We start from the raw sequence: 23,880 nt of genomic DNA on the forward strand, positions 1-23,880 counted from the left end.
TTCTTTTTTACCTTTTGGGGCTCTTTTTCCTTGACACTTAGGGGCCTGCCTTGTTTTTGAGCCAAAAAAATCCTTCTCATCCCCTGCTCCCAGTCCCTCTGTCCAACAAATGACATATCTCTTTAGGCCTATCTCTTCATTTCAGTTCTCTGTTCTTCCTCTGATGTCCTGTGCTCCAAATTTCTTCTCTAAATGACATTAACATTGACTTTGAGATGGCAAATGAAGCTGTGGATTATCACAAAACAATCTTGTGTAAATAATATTTTAGGATGGTTCAGCAAGATATTTGACTAATATTTTGAGTTTTTTGGGTTTTTCTTTTCAAAAACAATAGTAACGTGAATTTCTGGAATTGGAATAGAACATTTCCTAAATTTATCTGAGTGATAATTTTCACGGTTCTGTTTCATTGAGTAAAAGGCATCTCAAAAGAGTTGTCTATACTTAACATTTTCAGTTTTTCTCATTCTGTCCTCTTAAATCTACTTAGATCAGATTTTTATCTTCATCATTCACCAAAACAATTGTTATCAAGATCACCAATAATCTCCATGTTTTGCCAAATCCAGTTCTTAGCTTTAATTGTGGGTTACTCAGCATTTAGGGCAGTTGATTGTTCTTTCCTTGTTGAAACTTTTTTTCTCCCCCCTTGGCGTCTCTCAGTTTTCCTCTTCTCCAACTGGCCATTCCTTTCCAGTCTTCTCCATGGCGTCCCAGAGCTCAGACCTTGACCTCTTCTCTTTCTAAACTCACTTTACTCCTTAGCTTTGTCCAGTCTCGTGGTTTTAAATATCATGTATATGCTGACAATTCCCAAACATATATTTAGCTCAGACCTCTCCCTTGAATTCCAGATTTGTATATCCAGTTTGACTCCTCAGTTATCTCTTCTTGAGTGTCTACTAGGTATTTAAAACTTAAAATGTCCCAAACATAACTCTGGCTCCAAAGTCTTTCCCAGTTCAGTAAATGTCAACTTCATCCTCCCATTAGCTAGGCCAAAAATTCTGGAATCATTGACTCCACTTTCTCTCACACATACATCCAATCAGTCAAGCAAATCTTGGAACACCTGGGTGGCTCAGCGGTTAAGCGCCTGCTTTCGGCTCTGGGCATGATCCTGGAGTCCGAGGATCGAGTCCCACATCAGGCTCCCCACATGGAGCCTGCTTTCTCCCTCTGCCTATGTCTCTGCCTCTCTCTCTCTGTGTCTCTCATGAATAAATAAATAAAATCTTAAAAAAAAAATCAACAAGTTTTGCTGGTTCTACCTTAAAGTATATCTAGCACCTGACTATTTCTCACCACCTCCACTGGAATCACTTTGGTCAAAGCATCTGTCATCTTTTCACCTGGTTTATTATAATAGCCTTCTAGGTAGTATCATTGATTCAATCCTTGTTCTCTTGGTGTATTTTCACAAAAGAGTCAGTTTTCCTCAATATATCCTCATATCTTTGCTTAAATGTCTTCTCAAACAGCTTTCCTTGACCACAGTCTTTAGTACTACAACTCCTGCCTTCCAATCACTGGTGAGCTCCATTTCCTCCTGTATTTTTCTCTGTAGCTCCTCTTCTAGTGTGCTCTGTAATTTATTTGTTTGGTTTGTTGTTTGTATCTTCCTGCACTTGAATGTGAGTTCCATCAAGATAGAGATGTTTGTCTGATTTGCTCAATCATGTTTGCTCCGTAATCTGGAATAGTGCCTATGATGTAACAGTGAATTACTTTGTTGAAGGAATGTCCCCACTCAGCTGTTTTGCTATTATAAGTTAAGGATAATAATGATATATGAAGCAAAACCTGTTGGGTTTAAGTTTTACTGTATTTATTAAGCCAGCTAACAATAACTAGATTTAAGACTGTCTTATTAACTTACAATAAGTAAGGCATGTAAATTAATCTCTGTAGCAACTGTTCAATAATATTAGTTTCTTTTTCGTATAAGTTTTCTTCTTTCCGTTGCCTCAAATTTCGGGCATGAGAACAAAGGAACAATACAATTGATTTTTATCAATATATTTGAAATATCTGATTTAGTAGCTTTACTAGAAATTCTTTGGTTAATATTTATTATTTCTTTAGCTGTATTTGAATAATGTCAAGGTGCAATATTTACTGGCATGTTATCAGAGGATGTAAAATAATCTTGCTGATGTTTTATTTTTTTAAAGATTTTATTTATTTATTCATGATAGAGAGAGGGAGAGAGGCAGAGACACAGGCAGAGGGAGAAGCAGGCTCCATGCTGGGAGCCCGATGCGGGACTCGATCCTGGGACTTCAGGATCGCACCCTGGGCCAAAGGCAGGTGCTAAACCATTGAGCCACCCAGGGATCCCCCTTGCTGGTGTTTTAAACATTTTTTTCCTTGGAGCATAATGAAGATGTTAGCTTAAGTCAAGGCCAAGTGATAAAGCTGTGACTGGGACTGGCCTATGTTTTTTTTTTTTTTAGTGTGGTTACCTTATCATTATTTAATTATCATGGTAGAGTTGACAAAATCAAAATACTTCAGGGAAAGAAGGTAACATGCATTATGAAACTAACCGTTTATGCTCTAGAATTTAGAGAGTGACCAACTTATACTGTTGTATTAAGAGCATTTGGAAAGGTCATGGAGACTAATAGGAATGGTCATGACAATGGCCTTCCATTCTTTCATTAACTTTCCATGAAACTGAAAATTATAACTGATAACTATTTCTATGAAATGAAAATAAGGACTACCTAATCATCAGTTATTGCAAGAGTTTTGCCTGAGCAGGGGCAATAGGGGAGTGAAAGTATATATGTGCAAAAAGTTGATTTAAAAGTTTTCATTTCGGGGGGGGATCAAAAAAAAAAAAAAAAAAAAAATAAAAGTTTTCATTTCCTCCAAAACTTTGAGAACTTGCATAGTTTTAATATCCTGCAAATCTTTTTTCTGATACACCCAACAACTTTAATAGGTTCTAAAATGTCCACTTTATTCTGTACTAATTGTCCTTAATGATAATAGCTAACTTTACTGTATTCCAAACACATCATCTTAGTCATCCTTCCAACTTTATGTGGTAGGTACTACTAACAAAATTTTAAATGTAATAGAGTAGTAGATACTCTCAATTCTCTGAGGTTTGTAAAGCTATTTACCTTAGATAAAGTGGCTTTATATGTTTTAAAATTCCTTTTATCTCTTCCCTTGCTATTTTCTGCTGTCTCTTGCCCTATCACTGTTTTAAGGTCCATCCCTTGTCTAATTTGCTATGTATGCAGGTAAAACCAGTAATACTTTGTTAGAGTTTTGAATTTAGAGTTTTAAATAACTAAGCTTATTAATGCATCTGCATTGCACAAATCTTATGTACATTTCTGTTCTTTTCTTATTTCTTGCCCTGACCTGCTGGGTAGTCAAAGTCAAGGTTAAATGGCTTTTGAATAAATGATATTTTACTTCAGTGTGTCTAAAGGGATAAATGAATATAATTTTTCTTGCTTACCCTGGCATTCATTCATATTTGTGTTCATGCAGTTCAGAAGTGTCATCCCTATTGCATGTTTGCTGAAGGTTGGACACATTAACAGTGTTTTCTACTTTTCAAAATGTATTATCTGCCCCATTAATATTGCTTAGAAATTGACTACCACTATAGCCAGAGCAATTTGACCTGGACCTCAGAGATTCAGAGATCCTGACAATGGGCTTATAGGAACATCTTGTTCTTGTCAACTTGATGTTACAAATTGGAACTACTCCACTTTTCACAACTGAATATACAGATAGCTTACAATTATTACATATTTTTAAATATTCCCTACCGCATGAATGAAATGTTAGTTCCAGGCACAAAGGAAGAAACATCATCTGTGAAATGAATTAACTCTTTATGACATCCTTTTGATGTTCTTAACATTTTGAACATCTTCTTTAGGTTATTTTCCTGGTTAAGGCATCCAATAGTGTTATAAATATATATATGAAATTTAAATTCTATTTCTTATATGTTAATATAAAAACTTCTTAGGTTTACCCCTTTGCATTATTGAATACTCATTGTCATAGATAGCTGAGAATGGTCTGTTAACTCTCTTAACATATTTTTCCCTTTAGTACTCAAAAATAAGCCCAGACATGTTTAATTATTCATATTAGTATTCCTTAACTTAAAATTTAATAAATTTAGAATTATTATGATAATATGAAAGTAGTACATTCTAAACTTTTTCCTTTGTTCTAATATATAGGTATTCCAGGTATTAAATGAAAAGAAACAGATACATGCCATAAAGTATGTAAACTTAGAAGAAGCAGATAATCAAACAATTGAGAGTTACCGGAATGAAATTGCTTATTTGAATAAACTACAACAACACAGTGATAAGATCATCCGACTTTATGATTAGTAAGAATTTTTTTTAATTTGAAAAGAAAATATTTTTGCTTTAACTCTTTAGACTTAGTACATCTTAATAGTATAACCTAACCATATATTGTTTTGGGTTTTTTTGTTTGTTTGTTTTTAATGGCAGTGAAATCACGGACCAGTACATTTACATGGTAATGGAGTGTGGAAATATAGACCTAAATAGTTGGCTTAAAAAGAAAAAATCCATCAATCCATGGGAACGTAAAAGTTACTGGAAAAATATGTTGGAGGCAGTTTATACAATTCATCAACATGGTATTTTAAAATCTCTTTATATGCAGAGTTATACTAATCATTAATAATGTTATCTCAGAGAAATATACCTATAATTTTTAGATATTTGTTATTAGCACCTTTAGATTAGATAAACTAAATATTTGGAAGCTCATCTGAAGATGAAGGGACAAAAAACCATTTCTTTAAAGCACTATTTACCAAAGGATATCGTGCATGAACTCAAGTCCCCACATCCATAATGCATGCATAATGCAAAATGTACCCATATCTTTATTAGTATTAACATAGTCCATTATCTTGGGTCTCCATGTAGTTCACTTATAGGAGATCTGAGATTGTAGGGTTCAGGCATCCCAAAAATCTGAGATTTTTATTTCTCTCATTCTAGTCATTTTGTATTGTGTGCCTTGTGTGGGAGTTGGTTTTATTCTTTTTTCAATTGTTAGCCCTTAAGTTGTTTTTTTCACTTTAGTTGGACATGGTTCTTTTTAGGGCTTCTCTGCCTTTACCTTTTCCTTTTTAAAAAATAACTGTTAACCTAGATAATTATAATTCTTTCCCTCATGTCTCTCTATAAGTTAAAAGATAATTCACTAGTGATTAAGATTAGGGTTGTAGGGATAGAGGAGACAGGAGCATTAGGGTCTTACCACCCGACATTGTAATTTATGATGTTATCTAGTGGGTAGTGAATCATAGTGGTATGATCATAAACTCAAGCCAGACTGCCTGGATCAGGTTATGGCCTTGTCACTTTAGGCTGTATGATCTTGAACAAGTTACTTAAAATCTTTGCCTTAATTTCCTCTTAAAAGTGGGGATAATAATAATACTTAACTCCATGCTGGTATGAAGATTAAGTGAGTCAATATAAACAGCAAACTTAGAATAGTGTCTGGCACATAGGTGCTCTATTTTTTAGAAAATATTAAAAATGAGCATTTTATTTGATTGACTAAAGGAATCCACTCTACCGGTAGATTATGAAATATTTTTGTACTTAGAATGTTTTATATTGTCTAATATTGCAGTGGATTTTTATTTTGAAGGCATTGTTCATAGTGATCTGAAACCTGCTAACTTTCTGATAGTTGATGGAATGCTAAAACTAATTGATTTTGGAATTGCAAACCAAATGCAACCAGATACAACAAGTATTGTTAAAGATTCTCAGGTAAGACTTAATGAATGGTTGGTTACCACACACTGCAGTTCAGTTCCTATAAAGTCTTTTGCTAATAGAGATTTTATTTTTTCCATTCTCATTCTTCAAAGAATTTGAACCCTTTGTATAAGAATAAATATTTTGGGATCCCTGGTGGCTCAGCAGTTTAGTGTCTGCCTTCGGCCCAAGGCATGATCCTGGAGTCCCGGGGTCAAGTCCCACATTGGGCTCCCTGCTCTCTCTCTCTCATGAATATTCTCATGAATAAATACATAAAATCTTAAAAGATTAAATATTTTAAGAATTAAAACCATATTTAAAGTGTATAAAACACTGTAGTATAGAAAGTCAAGATCAGGTAGAAATAAATCCAGCAATTTTGAAAGATTTTCCTGTAGCTGTGGTAAAGAAGCAGTAATACCTGTCTCGGAGATCATCTTGCCCATGATCTTGAATTCACCTGAAACTTATTCTCAGAGATTCCTGGTAGCAACCAACGAGGAAATTGCAGTTACTTGTTTTTCATTGTCCATGAAGTAAGATTATTTCATTCTTCTGAAAAAGTAAAGCTTTTCCTATCACTTACATTTGAAAAAAATTCTTTTTTTCAATAACTTCAGTTTTTTTTTTTTTGAAGATGTATTTATTTTACAGAGAGAGTGTGCAGGAGAGCATGCACAAATCAGGAGAGGGGCAGAGGGAGAAGAAGAGAGAGAATCGTCAAGCAGATTCCCCACTGAGTGAGGAGCCCAAGGTGTGGCTTGATCCCAGGACCTTGAGATCATGACCTGAGCCAAAATCAAGAGCCAGCCGTTTAACTGACTGAGCCACTCATGTGCCCCTGAAAAAAATTTTAAGTGGGCCTTCATATTGGAAACACCATAATGAATACTATACTCAACTGCATTTTTCTAAAAGGATATGCAGTTACAAACTTAATAAATTTGTCCCCATAAAAACCAAGGTGATGACACCAAAGAATTAATAAAAAGAATTTTGCTTGGAGCCAAGATGATGTGTTCCACGTATGCAGATTTCTGGTGTAGATCTGCCTAGACATAAAACTAGACCTTTTTTAGGAGAAATAGGTGGACAACATGCCCTTGAAACATTTCTATTTGACAGTGACTTCTCGTTATATGAAAAATGCTGCTGAACATTGGGGCTCCTGGGTGGCTTGGTCAGTTGAACGTCTGACTTTTCAGCTCAGGTTATGATCTCAGGGTCATGGGATGGAGCCCCAGATCAGGCTCCCTGCTCAGTGGGAAGTCTGCTGCTCTCCCTCTGCCCTTCCCCCACTCACGTCCTTGTGTGCCCACACTCTCTAAAATAAATAAATCTTAAAAAAAATAAGATAACGGTTGAACATTTGGCTGTAAATCAACTTGAAGGTATCCTCTATGGCAGGATCCTAAAGTACAGGTATTCTGTGTTTGAAAACAGAACCATTTGTTTTAGAATAAAATAAATGCTTTGTAAGATTGGCATAATCTGACTGTGGAAGCTTTTGCATGATTTACATACCCACCCCATCTCACTCTGGACATGGGCCCAGGGAATACTGGAGACATAGCTAGAGTTTTGATTGGTTGGTTGGTTGATTTTTTAAAAAAAGCATTCTAGGTCTATTCCAGCGCAGAAATGAATAATTGATATCAATTCCTTCAAAGTTTATGGCTATTAATATAATTTTAGCCTCGATAGTTTTATGGTCGTTGTTCGCCATCATCTTAGAAAAAGCTGAGCTTTCTGAGAGGAATAACTTTCCTGATTATGAATCCAATTTACTTTGCTGGAGTTGTGAATAAATTTATGTCCTAATATTTTTGTCAGTTATTTGAGTTTTTAAAAAATATTACTACAATATGTAATTATTCAAGTTTCCAAGAACCTGACATTTGTGTTTTAAAAAGCTAAAGCAGAGTGAAGTATTTTCATTGATTTGTGTTTTCTGTGATTTGGCATACAGGTTGGTACAGTTAATTATATGCCACCAGAAGCAATCAAAGATATGTCTTCCTCAAGAGAGAATGGAAAATCCAAGTCAAAGGTACTATGAAGGTTATTTACATCCCATTTAGCTGGCATCAGTAAGGAATGGACTATTCTCTGATTAAACTTAACAGCTAACTCAAAGTTGCTTAAGTTCTAAAACTTTTTAGGCCATTATAGAGACCTTGCTTTCTTAAGCAAATTGTCATGGAATTCAGCTTTGCTATTGTTTATTGATTTGAGACTCTTCTTTTAATATGGTGATGTCTCAACAGTGTGCTCCAATGAGAAATGTTTCTAGGATATTTTTAAATTTTAAAATTAATGGTAGAAATTTAGACTAAATTAGCTCTGATTTGGACCCCTTAAATGGTATTGAATTGATAATTGATAAGTCTTGTTTCCTCTTTGATTCTTACATTTTATCTCTTACCATTTATTCATTTGTGAATTGCTCATTTCCAAGTACAATTCTAGTATGTAATTTTTTCCCAGCCGGCCACAGGCTACTTTCCCACTTACCTTATTTCACCAGCTCAGTGAGCTTTGTGTTAGCTTCACTGGTGTCCCTCGTTGAGTTCCTTTTGCCTGCCAGGATGCCTCTGGCTCCCGAGCTAGTCCTTCTTGCTCTGTAGCAGTGTCACCAAGTGTGCACAAGCACACATTGTTGTCCAGGGACCTGCAAGCAATAGAGGGGCGCCTGGGTGGCTCAGTCACCTAAGTGTCTGACTCTTGATTTTAATTTAGGTCATTATCTCAGGATCATGAGATTTGAGCCCCACGTCAGGCTCTGCACGTTCTCGCAGGGAAACTGCTTCTCTCTCTTTCTCTCCTTCTGCCTCTCCTCCCCTCCTCCCACTTGCATGCGCTCCCTCTCATAATAAATAAATCTTTAAAAAAATAAAAAGTAATTGATTAAATGGGAAAAAATATAAATCAAAACATCGTCTAGCTCAAAGTAATTGCTTGATAAATGTGTATTTACTAATTATATTTTCCTTCCTAAAAAACTGGCTTCTAAATATTTTCTCAAATAAGTGGTATAACATTATGTCAAATAATTTCGCTTATGAAATTCTTTTTAGAACTCTTTAGCTTCCGCTTTCTTTCTTTTTTTTTTTTTTTTTAATTTTTATTTATTTATGATAGTCACAGAGAGAGAGAGAGAGAGGCAGAGACCTAGGCAGAGGGAGAAGCAGGCTCCATGCACCGGGAGCCCGACGTGGGACTCGATCTTGGGTCTCCAGGATCGCACCCTGGGCCAAAGGCAGGCGCCAAACCGCTGCGCCACCCAGGGATCCCCCGCTTTTCTTTTAATACTTAGATTTGTTATCTGTCTTTTCTTTTTCATTAGACTTACTAAGGTTTTGTTTATTTTAGAGAACAAAGCCTTCATTCTATTTTCATTTGCTCTGTAATTAGTTTCTGCTATTTATTATTTTTATTTCCTTCAGGTTTCTTTCTTTTCCTAGTTTTTGGATTTAAATAATTGCTAACTTAATTTTTATATTCTTATTAATTAAAACATTAAAACTGAATTGTGTGAGTTTTTACTTTAACTTCTATTTATACCTTTTTTGTGGTGTTTCTTATTTTCATTAATTTCTAAAATTTGCAATTTCAGTTTTAAAATACTTTGAAATAATATATTTTTTTAAAAATAAGATTTATTTTGAATTGCAGGTAGAGTTAACACTGCTATCCAGTGGCCTTAATGATTCTGAATAGAAGGCAAATTTTTTATCCCAACACATGAAGTAATCTCTGCTGATAAAGAGTTCAAACCCCTCCCAGTCTAGCTCTGTTTCCAAATTATTCTCCAATGAACATTTGTTGGCTATTTGGAGTTTCTGTTCTGAAAATCAGGCACATTCACTATTCTCCCCTGCTTTCTTTTCCAAATGACTCTACAGGATTTTTGGCTGTGGTAGTTTGTCTCCATTCTTATTCTGGGGTTCATGGGTATAATTTTTTACTTAGTTTTGTTATAAATGTTTTCTCTATATATATGGTTTTGCTACCAGGCTTTTCTGTCCATCTTATCTGGGGATTTGGACAGATTGAAAAACTATGCTGCAATCTCAAAAGCAAACAAATAAACAGCAGAAACAGACTCACACATACAGAGAACAATGATGGTTGCCAGAGGGAGGGGGATAAGAGATTGGGCAAAATGGGTGAAAGGGAGTGGGAGGTACAGGCCTCCAGTTACGGAATAAATAAGTCAGGGGATGAAAGGCACAGCATTGAGAATAGAGTCTGTGGCATTATAACAGAGTTGTGTGATGACAGGTGGTAGCCACACTTGTGATGAGCATAGACTAGTGTATTGAGTTCTCAAATCACTATATTGTACACCTGAAACTAATGTAACCTTGTGTGTCAACTATATTTTAATTAAAAAAATAAACAAGGGCACCTGGGTGGCTCAGATGGTTAAGTGTCTGCATTTGGCTCAGGTCATCCTCTGGGTCCTGGGATCAAGTCCTGCCTTGGGCTCCCTTCTCACCAGGGAGCCTACTTCTCACTCTCCTGCCTCTCCCATTTTTCCAAAATCTGAAATCCTGTTTTTGTTTTTTTTTCATTAAAGATTTTATTTCTTTATTCATGAGAGACAGAGAGAGAGGTAGACATGAGCAGAGGGAGAGGCAGGCTCCCCGCAGAGAACCAGATGTGGGATTCCAGATCCCAGCACTCCAGGATCACACCCTGAGCCGAAGGCAGAGGCTCAACTGTGAAGCCACCCAGGCGGCCCTTGAAATCCTTCTTAATCGATGATTTATTTAGAGATGGATATTTCCAGATTTTTAAGTTGGAGGAAGAAGAGAGTTTTTAAATTATTATTTTGATTTTTTAGTTTTCTTTGTGTTAAGATAGTAATCTGTTTTATCTGCCATTTTCTAAAAGGCATGTTAGAATCTTTTTACCATTTCCCCCAAAAGAATTTGATATAGTTCTTACTTAATATAGTTGTATTAAATGTAGTTTCAGTGCATAGGAGTTTGTGAGTATCATCTCTTCTTGGTTGGTTGTACCTTTTTTATTATAAAATGGCTTTCCCTCTTCTGTTAAAAGCATTTTTTTTTTTTTTTGTTCTCATTCTCTTTTTCTAATATTAACATTCCTATTCTGCTTTCTTTCTCTCTCTGGTTTTGTTTTGTTTTGAAGTTATATGTGCCATTTCTTTTTCCTTATTTAGTTAACTAACTGAACCACGCTAGTGCCTCTTTATTTTGTTTTAACTTTTTTTTTTTTTTTTAATTTTTATTTATTTATGATAGTCACACACAGAGAGAGCGAGAGGCAGAGACACAGGCAGAGGGAGAAGCAGGCTCCATGCACCGGGAGCCCGACGTGGGATTCGATCCTGGGTCTCCAGGATCGCGCCCTGGGCCAAAGGCAGGCGCCAAACCGCTGCGCCACCCAGGGATCCCTTTATTTTGTTTTAATAATATGTTTAGTATCTACCTTTTATTTTTATTTTTTAAAGATTTTATTTATTTCTTCATGAGAGACACAGAAAGAGAGAAGCAGAGACACAGACAGAGAAAGAAGCAGGCTCCATGCAGGGAGCCCGATGTGGGACTCAATCCCTGGACTCCAGGATCACACTCCGGGCCAAAGGCAGGCGCCAAACCGCTGAGCTACCCAGGGATCCCCTAATATCTACCTTTAAAGAAGAATTTAACCATTCTCTTGTATTATGCCCATTGCTATGTTTTATCTTATTCATGTTCATTTCAAAGTCAAAATGATAATTATATAATAATATTACATTATTTCTAATGAGATTATTTGATGCAAAGAGCACTTAAATAATAAGTAGCATTTCTTGTTTTCTTATTATACCCAGATATTACTCTCTATGCTTATCCGTATCTCATGGTTATATCATTTAATCCCCATGACAATGTACTTTTATTATTTTCTATTTTAGAGAAGAGGAAGTGAAGCTGCATAGAATTACTAGCTAGTAATAAGGCCAGGATTCAAATCCAGCCCAGCCTGATTCTATAGTTTGTGTTCTTGGGTTTAGGATAGCTCAATTTAACCTTTTTAAAATCTATGCATACTTATATGTTATGAGTTTACATAAAAATTTATCATAATCCTGGGGTGTCTGGTGGCTCAATAGGTTAAGCATCCAACTCTTGATTTCGGCTCAGGTCATGATCTCAGGGTCATGAGATCAGGCCCATCTTTGGGCTCTGTGCTCAGCAGAATCTGCTTGGGATTCATATTCTCTCTCTCTGTCTCTCTCCCTCCCTCCCTCTGCTCCTCCCTCAGCTCTCCAGCCCATGTTCTCTCAAGTAAATAAAATCTTAAAAGATATTTATTATAATTCAGTAGTTTTGGAGAAAACAAGTAAATTTAAAACTTGCAGTTATGTTTTTTAGTCTTTTATATTTTCATAAGCTGACAGGAACAAAACATGTTTCAGTTCAAATATTTTAATTATGAGTTTGTTGAGAGACTTACAGCTCATCTCTTGATAAAATAACCAAGTATAACAAAAACTATAAAACAGTGTTTTTTCATGTAAACTGAATCGAGTGCTTGCCCATTAATTGAGGTTTAGTTATAATTTTAAGTGTTAAGGAATGTATGTGTACATATCTGTGTATAAAATATTCTTACATTTAATTGTATGTTAAAATTACAGTTATTTGGGGTGCCTGGGTAGCTCAGTCAGTTAAGCATCTGCCTTTGGCTCATGTCATAATCTTGGTGTCCTAGGATTGAGCCTCTTATCAGGCTCCCTGCTCTGGGGAGCCTGCTTCTCACTCTCCCTCTCTCTCTCCTTCTGTCCCCCTGACCCCAGCTCATTCTCTTTCAAATAAATAAATAATTACAGCAACTTAACCTTTCTTTTTTTTCCTCCCCTAATTAGATAAGTCCTAAAAGTGACGTTTGGTCCTTAGGATGCATTTTGTACTATATGACTTATGGGAAGACACCATTTCAGCATATAATTAACCAGATTTCTAAATTACATGCCATAATTGACCCTAATCATGAAATCGAATTTCCTGATATTCCAGAGAAGGATCTTCAAGATGTGTTAAAGGTAACATTAGTAGTATATGGATATAGAAGAATAATATGTCAAATACTTAAATTGTTTGCTTAGAGTAAATAGGTGAAATTACTGGACTTATGTAACTGGCTTAGATAGATATATATGGTCTATTGAAAGGAATTGCTGAATGAATTAGCTTTTTAGTCATGTTAAGTTCACTTTGAAGATGTTTTAAGAGTTATGAATACTTGGGGATTTTGCAAAAAGAACTTACAAAATCTTGTTTCTGAGTAGACTATCTGGAAAGCAACTACTATAGTACAATACAATCTTGAAAGATACTTTATATTGATATTACATAAGAAAACTTGATTTTTAAAAAATGAATCCTTATTTTTGTAGTGTTGCTTAATAAGGGACCCTAAACAGAGGATATCCATTCCTGACCTTCTGGCGCATCCATATGTTCAAATTCAAACTCATCCAGGTACTTCTTTGAAAATCAACTTATTAGTAATTACTAATAATAACAGACTTATAGCTATAACAAAAAATGGAACATGAATTGGCTACTCTTCCAGCATTCCTCTTTCCTTAAGGAAGTTCCTTTTATGCTAAAATACTAAAATAAATTAATGTTTTTTTTTTTAATGTGCTGGCATTTTTACTTACCCTAGGTAAGTAGCTATGATCAGTGATAAATTACAAGATGCCAGTTATTGTGTTGTTAAACAGAATGTATTTGCATGTGATTTTGTATTTTTTTATTGGTTACAGCATGTTAATGATTATATATTTTTACAGGTAACCAGATGGCTAAGGGTACCACTGAAGAAATGAAATATGTTCTGGGCCAACTTGTTGGTCTGAATTCTCCTAACTCCATTTTGAAAGCTGCTAAAGTAAGAATGTCTATCTACATTACTTTTAATGGTTTTGTAGTTTAGTGAATAAGACACTTAAAACAGGTAATCCAAAGAAAAGTTGTTCCAGTCATCAGATTAAATATGAAGTATATTTCTACATTTAGATTCTTAATGTATGCTTTTTGACAAATACAGACTTTTACATTCTTATTCCGCAGATAGCACAATTGAAAGTATATTGTCATATAAGGTGTAATTGTAAGATTGCTGTCAGGTCTCAATTGAAATAAATTTCATAAGGAATTTGTCATTTAAATCAGCAACATTTTTTTTAAAAGATTTTATTTATTCATTCATGAGAGACACACACACACACACAGAGGCAGAGGGAGAAACAGACTCCATGCAGGAAGCCCGATGCGGGACTCCATCTCAGGATCCTAGGATCATGCCCTGAGCAGATGCTCAACCACTGAGTCACCCAGGTGTCCCATAAATCAACAACATTCTTAAAACAGCTTTCTTTTCTTTTCTTTCTTTCTTTCTTTTTTTTTTTTTTTTAAATTTATGTATTCATGAGAGAGACAGAGAGAGAGAGGCGTAGAGACAAAGGCAGAGAGAGAGGCAGGCTCCATGTAGGGAGCCTAATGTGGGACTCGATCCCAGGACTCCAGAATCACACCCTAGGCCAGAGGCAGGCACTCAACTGCTGAGCCACCCAGATGTCCCTTAACACAGCTTTGCATTCATTTCTTCTAGCCATCTTTTTTTTCCAGAAGCCATCTAGGAGAAATCTCGGTATTTGTTTACAGGTAATGAAGCTATGTACCACAGTCAGAACATTTCTCAAAGCAGAGGTCTTGGACCTTTCAGCCTTCCAGTGTTTATGTCTATACCACCATATTTGGATCTCGTTGCCATCAAACCCCTAGTCATTCTAGAACCTTGTGTATGCTTATTAACCAACTGGTTTAGTTACCAAGCAGTTACTAATTAATTTCAGTAATAATGCTATTATAAAATATGGGAGCTTAAATTAAAAACACTCTTAACTCTCTGGGTAGGGTAAAACTACTCTAAGATGTTAAGAACTTGGACACATTTCTGGAGGAATTTATTATACATTCACTATTATATTCGCATTCATGATATAAAGTAAATTTTTGTCTTATCGTTAAATCAGTGGTTTTAGGAATTCAAATTGAATAAAATTTGTTTTATAATTTTACTCTATATTTCATATCTCCATGTTTTAATTTCCCCCCAGTGTATTATTTAGAGCCTTTTATGAATAAAATTGAGATGAATTAGTTGCCTTTACCTCTAAGGTTATGTGTTCCTTTATGGTAGAGATATCTGTCATCTTTATAAATTAGATGTTGGCTTAACCTTAAATCCTTTACAATATGTAGATGTTAATATAGCTAATTATATTTATTCATATAACTTGTATTTTTTTAAAGATTTTATTTATTTATTCATGAGAGAGAGAGAGAGAGAGGCAGAGACACAGGCAGGGGGAGAAGCAGGCTCCAGGCAGGGAGCCTGACGTGGGACTCGATCCCGGGTCTCCAGGATCAGGCCCTGGGCTGAAGGCGGCACTAAACTGCTGAGCCACCAGAGCTGCCCATAACTTGTATTTTTTTAATGTCATCTGTTTATTAATTGAAATATCATCTGAAACTATTTCCTGATGAGTTTATTTTACAGTGTAGCAAGTTATGTAAGACTTGCTTTATTTAAGAAAAAATAAGGGAGAGCAAGAAGGCCTTTAAAATACATATATATGGGAGTGCCTGGGTGGCTCAGTTGGTTGAGTATCCGCCTTTGGCTCAGGTCATGATCCCAGGGTCCTGAGATCAAGCCCCATATTGGGCTCCCTGCTCAGCCTGTTTCTTCCTCTCCCTCTGCCTGCTTGTGCTCTGTCAAATAAATAAATAAAATCTTTAAAAAAATGCATATATATGCTTATTAATGGCTGTTACATTTCTTTTACAGAATGATTGAGTTGTATCTCATGATAGTGAATTTTTAGGCCAAGCTAGGTGTTTACAATTCTTATTATCTTCAATAGGTTGTAAAGTAATTTTCTAGTTATAAGAACAAGAGACATTCATTACATATTAGAATATATGTAGTTATCTTTATTCATCTGATAATACATTGAATTTTAGAAGTTGGAAAACAAGTGTGTGTTTTTCATTTCAGACTTTATATGACCGCTATAGTAGTGGTGAAAGTCACGATTCCTCTTCATCATCCAAGACTTTTGAAAACAAGTGGGAGAAAAAATAATTTACAGCTACTCCTAAACTGTCAAATATCACCTGTAAATCATATTGGACTGTATATACTCTTTATTCTCTGTGGAAATCTGCTCTTAAAGACAACTTCACCCTGAAATGTCAATGGCAGAAAAATTCAGTAGATTATCCTCAAAAGAAAACTGTAAAAATAATAACCACTAATGGTACTGTATAAAGTTGTAGAATTGTTTTCTCTCTTTTATGCTTTCCTGTAAATCTACTCTATTTGATACCATTTCACATTCAGAATAGTGGGCGAACAACTGAAATACATTCTGAAGAACTATGTAAATAAAGCTTTGTAGCATAAAATGACACTAAAATGTAGAAATTGTAATTATTTTCTTCAAACAAATGTACTGGTGATATGGTGCAAAATTCTTAATAAAAATTGAAGGGACGCCTCAGTGGCTCAGCGGTTGAGCATCTGCCTCAGCTCAGGGCATGATCCTGGAGTCCTAGGATCAAGTCCCACATCAGGCTCTCTGCATGGAGCCTTCTCCCTCTGCCTATGTCTCTGCTTCCTCTCTCTGTGTGACTCTCATGAATAAATAAATAAAATATTAAAAAAAATTAAGGGAAGATACAAGACTAGATCTTAGTAAATGAATTTCAAGAAGAAAATTCCAAAGGGTTTGAATTCTAAAATAGATTTCCTAATTGCTTTATGGCACTGATGCAGTCCAGAGTTTTAGGGCTACACTTTGTTTTTTTTTAATTCTCTCTTTGATTCTTCATAATATCTATTGCACAGTGTTTAGAGTATCATGCTAGCTTCTGTGGTATAAGTTGTATAGGGCATACCTTCACTGTAATTTGCTTGGTAATTGACAAATTACAAATGTAGTCTTAGAGTCTTTGGGACTCAATCTAGTATTCTCTCTCTCTCTCTCTCTTTTTTTTTTTTTTTAAAGACCTTTTAAGATCAGTTTTAGGTCCACAGCGAAGTTGAGGGGAAGGTGCAGAGATTTCCCATCTAGCTCCTGCCCCAACATATACATAGTATTCCCCATTATCAACGTCCCCTACCAGATTGGTACATTTGTTAAAACTAATGAACCTAAAAAAAAAAAAAAAAAAAAAAAAACTAATGAACCTACATTGACACACCATAACAATCACCCAAAGCCCATAGTTTTACATTACAGTTCACTTTTGTTGGTATACATTGTATAGGTTTGGATAAATGTATAATGACAAGGATCCATTATAATAATATTATACAGAGTATTTTCATTGCCCTAAAAATTCTTTGGGCTCCTCCTATTCATCCCTCCCCCACCCCTGAACTGCTAATCCCTGACAACCACTGAACTGCTAATTGCCTCAATAGTTTTGCCTTTTCCAGAACATCATATAGTTGGAGTTGCACGGTATGTAGCCTTTTCAGATAAGTTTCTTTCATTTTGAAAAGATTCCTCTAGGTCTTTTCAGCACCTAGTAATATTCCATTGTATGGATGTACCACAATTTATGCATCCACCTACTGTAGGTCATCTTGATTGCTTCCAAATTTGGGCAATTATGAATAAAGCTGCTATAATCTATGTGCAGGTTTTTGTGTGGTAATAAATTTTCAACTCCTCTGAATAAATACCAAAGAGCATGTTGGATGGATTGATGGTAAGAGTATACTGAGTTTTGTAAGAAACTGCCAAACTATTTTCCAAAGTGGCTGTACCATTTTGCATTCCCTGTGGCAGTGAATGAGAGTTCCTATTGCTCCACATCCTTGTCAGCATTTGCGGTTGTTCGTGTTCCAGATTTTGGCCACTCTAATAGGTATGTAGTAGTATCTCATTGTTATTTTAACTAGCATTTCTCAAATGACGCATGTGGTGTATTTTTTCATATTCTTACTTGACAACTGGTACCCTCTTTGGTGAGATATGTCTGGCTTATTTATTAAATTGGGTTTTTTAAATATTTTTTTTAATTTTTATTTATTTATGATAGTCACAGAGAGAGAGAGAGAGAGAGGCAGAGACACAGGCAGAGGGAGAAGCAGGCTCCATGCACCGGGAGCCCGATATGGGATTCGATCCCGGGTCTCCAGGATCGCGCCCTGGGCAAAAGGCAGGCACCAAACCGCTGTGCCACCCAGGGATCCCTGGTTGTTTGTTTTCTTAAGTTTTAAGAATTTGTATGTTTTGGATGGCAGTCCTTTATCACCTGTCTTTTGTAGATATGTTTTCTCAGTCTGTGGCTTATCTTATTATTTGATATTGTCTTTCACAGAGCAGAAGTTTTTAATCTTAATGTACATTATCTATTTCTTTCATAGATTGCACCTTTGATGTTGTGGCTGAAAAGTCATCACCATACCTAAGGTCATCTATTTCCTGCAATGTTATATTCTAGAATTTTACAGTTTTGCAGTTTATGTTACATTTAGGTTTGTAATCCATTTTGAGTTCATTTTTGTGAAAATTGTATAAAATCTGTCTTTAGATTCATTGTTTTTGCCTGTGGATGTCTAGTTATTGAAGAGACTGTCTTCGTCCCATTGTATTGCTTTTGCTCCTTTTCCTCCTATTCCCTTACCAATACCATGCTGTCTTGATTGCTATCACTTTATAGTAAGTCTTGAAGTTGCATAGTGGCAGTGCTCCAACTTTGTTCTTCAATATTGTGTTGATTATTCTGGGCTTTTTGCCTTTTCTTTTTTTTTTTTTTTTTTTTTTTTTTTGCCTTTTCATATAAACTTTAGGATTGGTTTGTCAATATTCATTAAGAAAACTTGCTGAGATTTTGATTGGAATTGCTTTCAATTTGTAGATCAAATTGGAAAGAACTGACATTTTGACAATATTGAATCCTCCTGTCCATGAATGGAATACTTCTTCATTTATTCATACCTTGATTTTGTTCATCAGTTTTATACTTTTTTCATATAGATCTTGTATATATATATTGTCTGATTTATTCCCAAGTATTTAATTTTTGAGAGTGCTAATGTAAATGGTATTTTTTTTTAAAGGTTTTATTTATTCATGAGAGACACAGAGAAAGAGAGAGGGGCCGAGACACAGGCAGAGAGAGAAGCAGGCCCCATGCAGGGAGCCTGATGCGGGACTTGATCCCGGGACTCCAGGATCTCGCCCTGGGCCAAAGGCAGGCACCAAACTACTGAGCCACCCAGGGATCCCCTGGTATTGTGTTTTTTAATTTCAAATTCCACTTGTTTATTGCTATATAAAATGATTGGCTTTTGTATATTAACCTTGTATCCTACAACCTTTCTATAATTTTTTATTAGTTCCAGGAGTTCTTTTGGGTCTTCTACATAGATGATCATGTCATCTGCAAACAGTTTATTTCTTCCCTCCCAATCTATGTGCCTTTTGTTTCTTCTTGTCTTTTTTTTTTTTTTTTTTTTTTTTAAGTACTTTATACTCCACATAGACCTCAAATTTCACAATCCAGGATCAAGAAGAGTTGCATTCAGGCTTCCCTCTTGTCTTCTTACACTAGCTGACACTTTTAATATTCTATTGAAAGGAGTTGTGAGGCAGCTTTCTTGCCTTGTTTTTGATCATAGTAGCTTCAAGCAGCTTCAAGTTTCTTTTTTTTTTTTTTAAATATTTTATTTATTCACTCATGAGAGACACAGAGAGAGAGAGAGGCAGAGACACAGGCAGAGGGAGAGGCAGGCTCCATCCAGGGAGCCCGACTCAGGACTCGATCCTGGGTCTCTAGGATCAGGCCCTGGGCTGAAGGCAGCGCTAAACCACTGAGCCACCCGGGCTGCCCAGCTTCAAGTTTCTCATCATTGAATATGATGCTAGCTGTATTTTTTTAAAGATTTATTTATTTATTTGAGAGAGAGTTGTGGGGGAGGGCAGAGGGAGAAACTAAGCAGACTCTGTACTGAGCCCTCTCAGTACATGGGCCTGATCTTGGAGATCACAACCTGAGCCAAAACCAAGAGTTGGATGCTGAACTGTCTACCCAGGTGTCTTGCTGTATGTTTTTTTTAATAGATATGCTTTATTAAGTTGAGGAAATTCCCCTTTATCTTAGTTTGCTGAGAGTTTTTATCATGAATAGATGTTAGATTTTGTCAGTTGCTTTTTCTTCATCTATTAATGATCATATGAGGGGTTTTTTGTAGCCTATTGATGTGATTGATTACATTAATTGTTTTTTTAATGTTGGACCATCCATGACTACTTGGGATAAGCCCAACTCAGTTGTATATAATTCTTTTCATACATTGTTGAATTTGATTTGCTAATATTTGATTGAGGATTTTTGCATCTATATTCATGAGAGATACTGGTCTATGGTTTTCCTGTAATGTCTTTGATTTTGGTATTAGGATAATGCTGGCCTCATAGCATGAGTTAGGAAATATTCCCTTGGCTTCTAGGCTTCTCTCTATCCTCTGAAAGAACTTGTAGAGAATTCATATAATTTGTTCCTTAAATATTTGGTAAAATTTACCAGTAAAGTCTGGGCCTGGGACCTATCTGGAATGTCTGAATTATTGATTCAATTTCTTTAATAGATAGAAACCTATTCAGTTTGTTTATTTATTCTTGTGTGAATTTTGGAAAATTGTGTTTTATAAGAAATAGGTCCATTTTGTCTAGTGTATCAAATTCATGGGCATAGAGTTTTTCACAGTAGTTCTTTAGTACCTTTTTAATGTCCATAGGATCTGTAGTTGTGTCCTTTATTTTATTTTATTTTTTTATATTAGTAATTTGTGTCCTTTCTTTTTTTCCTTAATTTGACTAGAGGCTTATTGATTTTATTTATCTTCTCAAAGAATTAGCTTTTGGTTTGAATGATTGTTCTCTGTTGATTAACTGTTTTCAATTTTCTCCATTTCTGCTGTAATTCTTATTATTCCTCTCTTCTTACTTTGGATTTAGTTAGCTTTTCTTTTTTTAGTTTCCTGAAGTAGAAACTTAGATCATTGATTGTAGAATTTTCTTCTTTTCTAATATATGCATTTTATGCTATAAATTTTTCTCTACTGCTTTTGTTGCATCCCATAAATTAGGTAAGTTGTGTTCTCATTTTCATTTATTCAAAATAATTTTTAATTTCTCTTGAGGATATGACTACCAGAAGGCAGAAATCATCATGGGTCATCTTTGAGGCTCCTTACCACTAAATATTAGCTCTTTTTATGATTATTTTTTCTTATTTTTTTAAGTTTGTCCTTCGAAGAGTTGATCTAAATTATCTTCCCTTTGCTCTTTAAAAATAATTTTATCACGTGTATATATTCTTTTTTTTTTCTTAAAGATTTTATTCATTTATTCATGAGAGACCAAGAGAGAGAGGTAGAGACACAGGCAGAGGGAGAAGGAGCCTCCACACAGGGAGCCTGATGTGGGACTTGATCCCAGAACTCCAGGATCATACCCTGAGCTGAAGGCAGATGCTCAACCACTGAGCCACCCAGGTGTCCCACATGTGTATATATTCTTGAACAACATGTTGATGTCTTGTATTTAATCTTATTTTGAAAAATCAGATATTCTATGCCAATAACTCCTAACCAGGAGCCTGTTTTCTATTATGTTAAGTAGAAAAATTACTATTTATTGCATGTTTCCTAAAACAATAAAACAGTCTTAGGTAAGGGGTTAAGGGACAAGTTATCAAATTAATGCGACTGTATATATATTTAAAATACCACTTTTTGGTTGCTAAATTATGTTTATTTTTGCCTTATATATTTTGAGGCTAAGTTTGCATGTAAACTTAGAATTTTTTTATTTTCCTGGTTAAGTATCATGTTTACCATTTCATAGGGACCTTCTTAATTTCTAAATATGTTTTTATTTCTTCTAAATGTGACCTTTTCAGGTTTCTCTTGGTCAATAGTTCACTAGTGTGTGAATGTAATTATAATTCACCTTTTCTGTGACCTTTTAGGAATATACCTTTTAAACAGCATACCTGAATTTTACTTTATATCCAGTCACTGGTAATTTGTGTCTTTGGCCTGACAGGTTTAATCTGTTAATATTTATTTTGGTTATAGTAAATTTGTTCCTACCATCATATATTTGCTTTTCTTTTTTTTTTTTTTTTTTAAAAAGCTATATATTTTTTTTTTAATTTTTATTTATTCATGATAGGCACACAGTGAGAGAGAGAGAGAGAGGCAGAGACACAGGCAGAGGGAGAAGCAGGCTCCATGCACCGGGAGCCTGATGTGGGATTCGATCCCGGATCTCCAGGATCGCGCCCTGGGCCAAAGGCAGGCGCCAAACCGCTGCGCCACCCAGGGATCCCATATATTTGCTTTTCTATTTAATTCACTTGTGTTCTTCCTTTATTCTTTGCTTGCTCCAACCCCCCCCCCCCTTTTTTTTAGTTTTGTGTTTGTTTTTCTTTTCTATAATTTTTCCTCTGATGGCTTAGAAGGGTTAGAATCTTGGGTTTTTTTGTTTTGTTTGTTTTAGTGATTAGTTTTAAATTTTACCATGTTATTTAACTTGACAAAGACTGAGCTTAAATAAATATCTCAATCATCCCAACCAAACAAGAAAGATTTTAATGTATTTTAACTACATTAGCACAACTTGTATGACAATTATGGTGTATTTTAGTTTTATCCTATTATAATCCCACAGACTACTATTATCACTTTATACATACACTTATTTAGATTCATAGGAATATTTACTATTTTATATATTCCTTGTACCTCAAATTATGCTTTTGAGAGGATTTCCTCTCTTTTTAAAAATTCGTTTAGCAAAGATCCATTGATAGTAGAATTATCTTTTTGCTTATTTGAAAATGTTTTATTTTTATTTTAAAGATTTTATTTATTCATGAAAGAGAGAGGCAGAGACATAGGCAGAGGGAGAAGCAGGCTCCCCATAGGGAGCGCAATGTGGGACTTGTTCCCCTGACCCCGATCACACCCTGAGGTGAAGGCAGAAGGCAGACACTCAACTGCTGAGCCACCCAGGCATCCCTGAAAATATTTTAGATTCACCCTTGTTTTTTCAGGATCTATCCATCTATTATTTCTAATATCTATATTATATCTATGTAAGTGATCTGTCTTTTTCCTCTGGCTATTTATTTCTAAGATCTAAAGCTCTGTGATCCACTGTCTCACTAAAATATGTCTAGTCATTGATTTTGTTTTGTTTTTAATCCTGTTTGGTATATATTATGCTTTCCAAGTATATGGAATCATATATCTTCTTGATTCTGAAAAATTCTCAGCCATTATCTCCTTAAACTTTTTCAGTTTTAGAAATTTCATTTGGTTGTTTTTCAAACCTGCCTGTTCTTCCTTGATGGTTATTTTCTTCCTTTTCAAATGTGTGATTCTATCATTTTTTTCTTTAGTCATTTTACATGGAACAGTTTTATATTCCATATCTCAAATTCCAGTACTTGAATTTTTGAATTGAACTCTTTTTTTGTTGTTGTTGTTGTTTTCTGACTCTGCCATTTGTTTCTTACCGTGTTGGAGGTTTCTGTGACTACCCCCTCAAGTTTAATGCCCTATTAGGAGAACTCATAGGATTCAGTTAACACTCATGGTGATGATTTATTATTAGTGAAAAGATATAAAGCAAAATCAACAAAGGGAAAAGGTGCATGAAGCAAAGTCTGCAGGAAACAAGCCACAAGCTTCCAAGCGTTCTTTCCTAGTGACTCACATAGGATGTACTAATTTCCTAGCAGTAAGTTGTGATGGTGACGATATGTATAAAATGTCTACCATAGCAGCTTATTAGAGACTTGTTACTCTGTTTAAGGGGCCTGGTCATGTACTCACCCTTTGCCTAAAACGTACCCAAATATTAGGCTCCCAGAAGGAAAGCAGGTATTTATCTTAAACCACATTGTTTGTACCTCACAATTCAGACACTGGAAGCCCCTTGTTTAGGAAA

General features: G+C 35.2%; 1 protein-coding gene across 5 annotated transcripts in view; it reads left to right on the plus strand.

Moving 5' to 3' along the window:
- The window catches only part of TTK (TTK protein kinase), a 42,439-nt gene extending 25,355 nt beyond the window's left edge, over window positions 1-17,084 (plus strand). For 3 of the 5 annotated variants that reach the window (XM_038554601.1, XM_038554599.1, XM_038554600.1), the window contains exons 15-22: window positions 4,230-4,387; window positions 4,494-4,666; window positions 5,698-5,822; window positions 7,783-7,863; window positions 12,697-12,873; window positions 13,228-13,312; window positions 13,630-13,727; window positions 15,900-17,084. In XM_038554601.1, coding sequence (XP_038410529.1) covers window positions 4,230-4,387; window positions 4,494-4,666; window positions 5,698-5,822; window positions 7,783-7,863; window positions 12,697-12,873; window positions 13,228-13,312; window positions 13,630-13,727; window positions 15,900-15,986 — 984 coding nt within the window. In that variant the 3' untranslated portion in view covers window positions 15,987-17,084. The remainder of the gene's footprint in view (window positions 1-4,229; window positions 4,388-4,493; window positions 4,667-5,697; window positions 5,823-7,782; window positions 7,864-12,696; window positions 12,874-13,227; window positions 13,313-13,629; window positions 13,728-15,899) is intronic. The other 2 variants (XM_038554603.1, XM_038554602.1) reach the window with 2 other exon arrangements.
- Window positions 17,085-23,880: the final 6,796 nt, after the last annotated feature.

This window comes from Canis lupus, chromosome 12, assembly GCF_011100685.1.
Source record: "Canis lupus familiaris isolate Mischka breed German Shepherd chromosome 12, alternate assembly UU_Cfam_GSD_1.0, whole genome shotgun sequence".
In the NCBI taxonomy this organism is placed as follows: domain Eukaryota; kingdom Metazoa; phylum Chordata; class Mammalia; order Carnivora; family Canidae; genus Canis; species Canis lupus.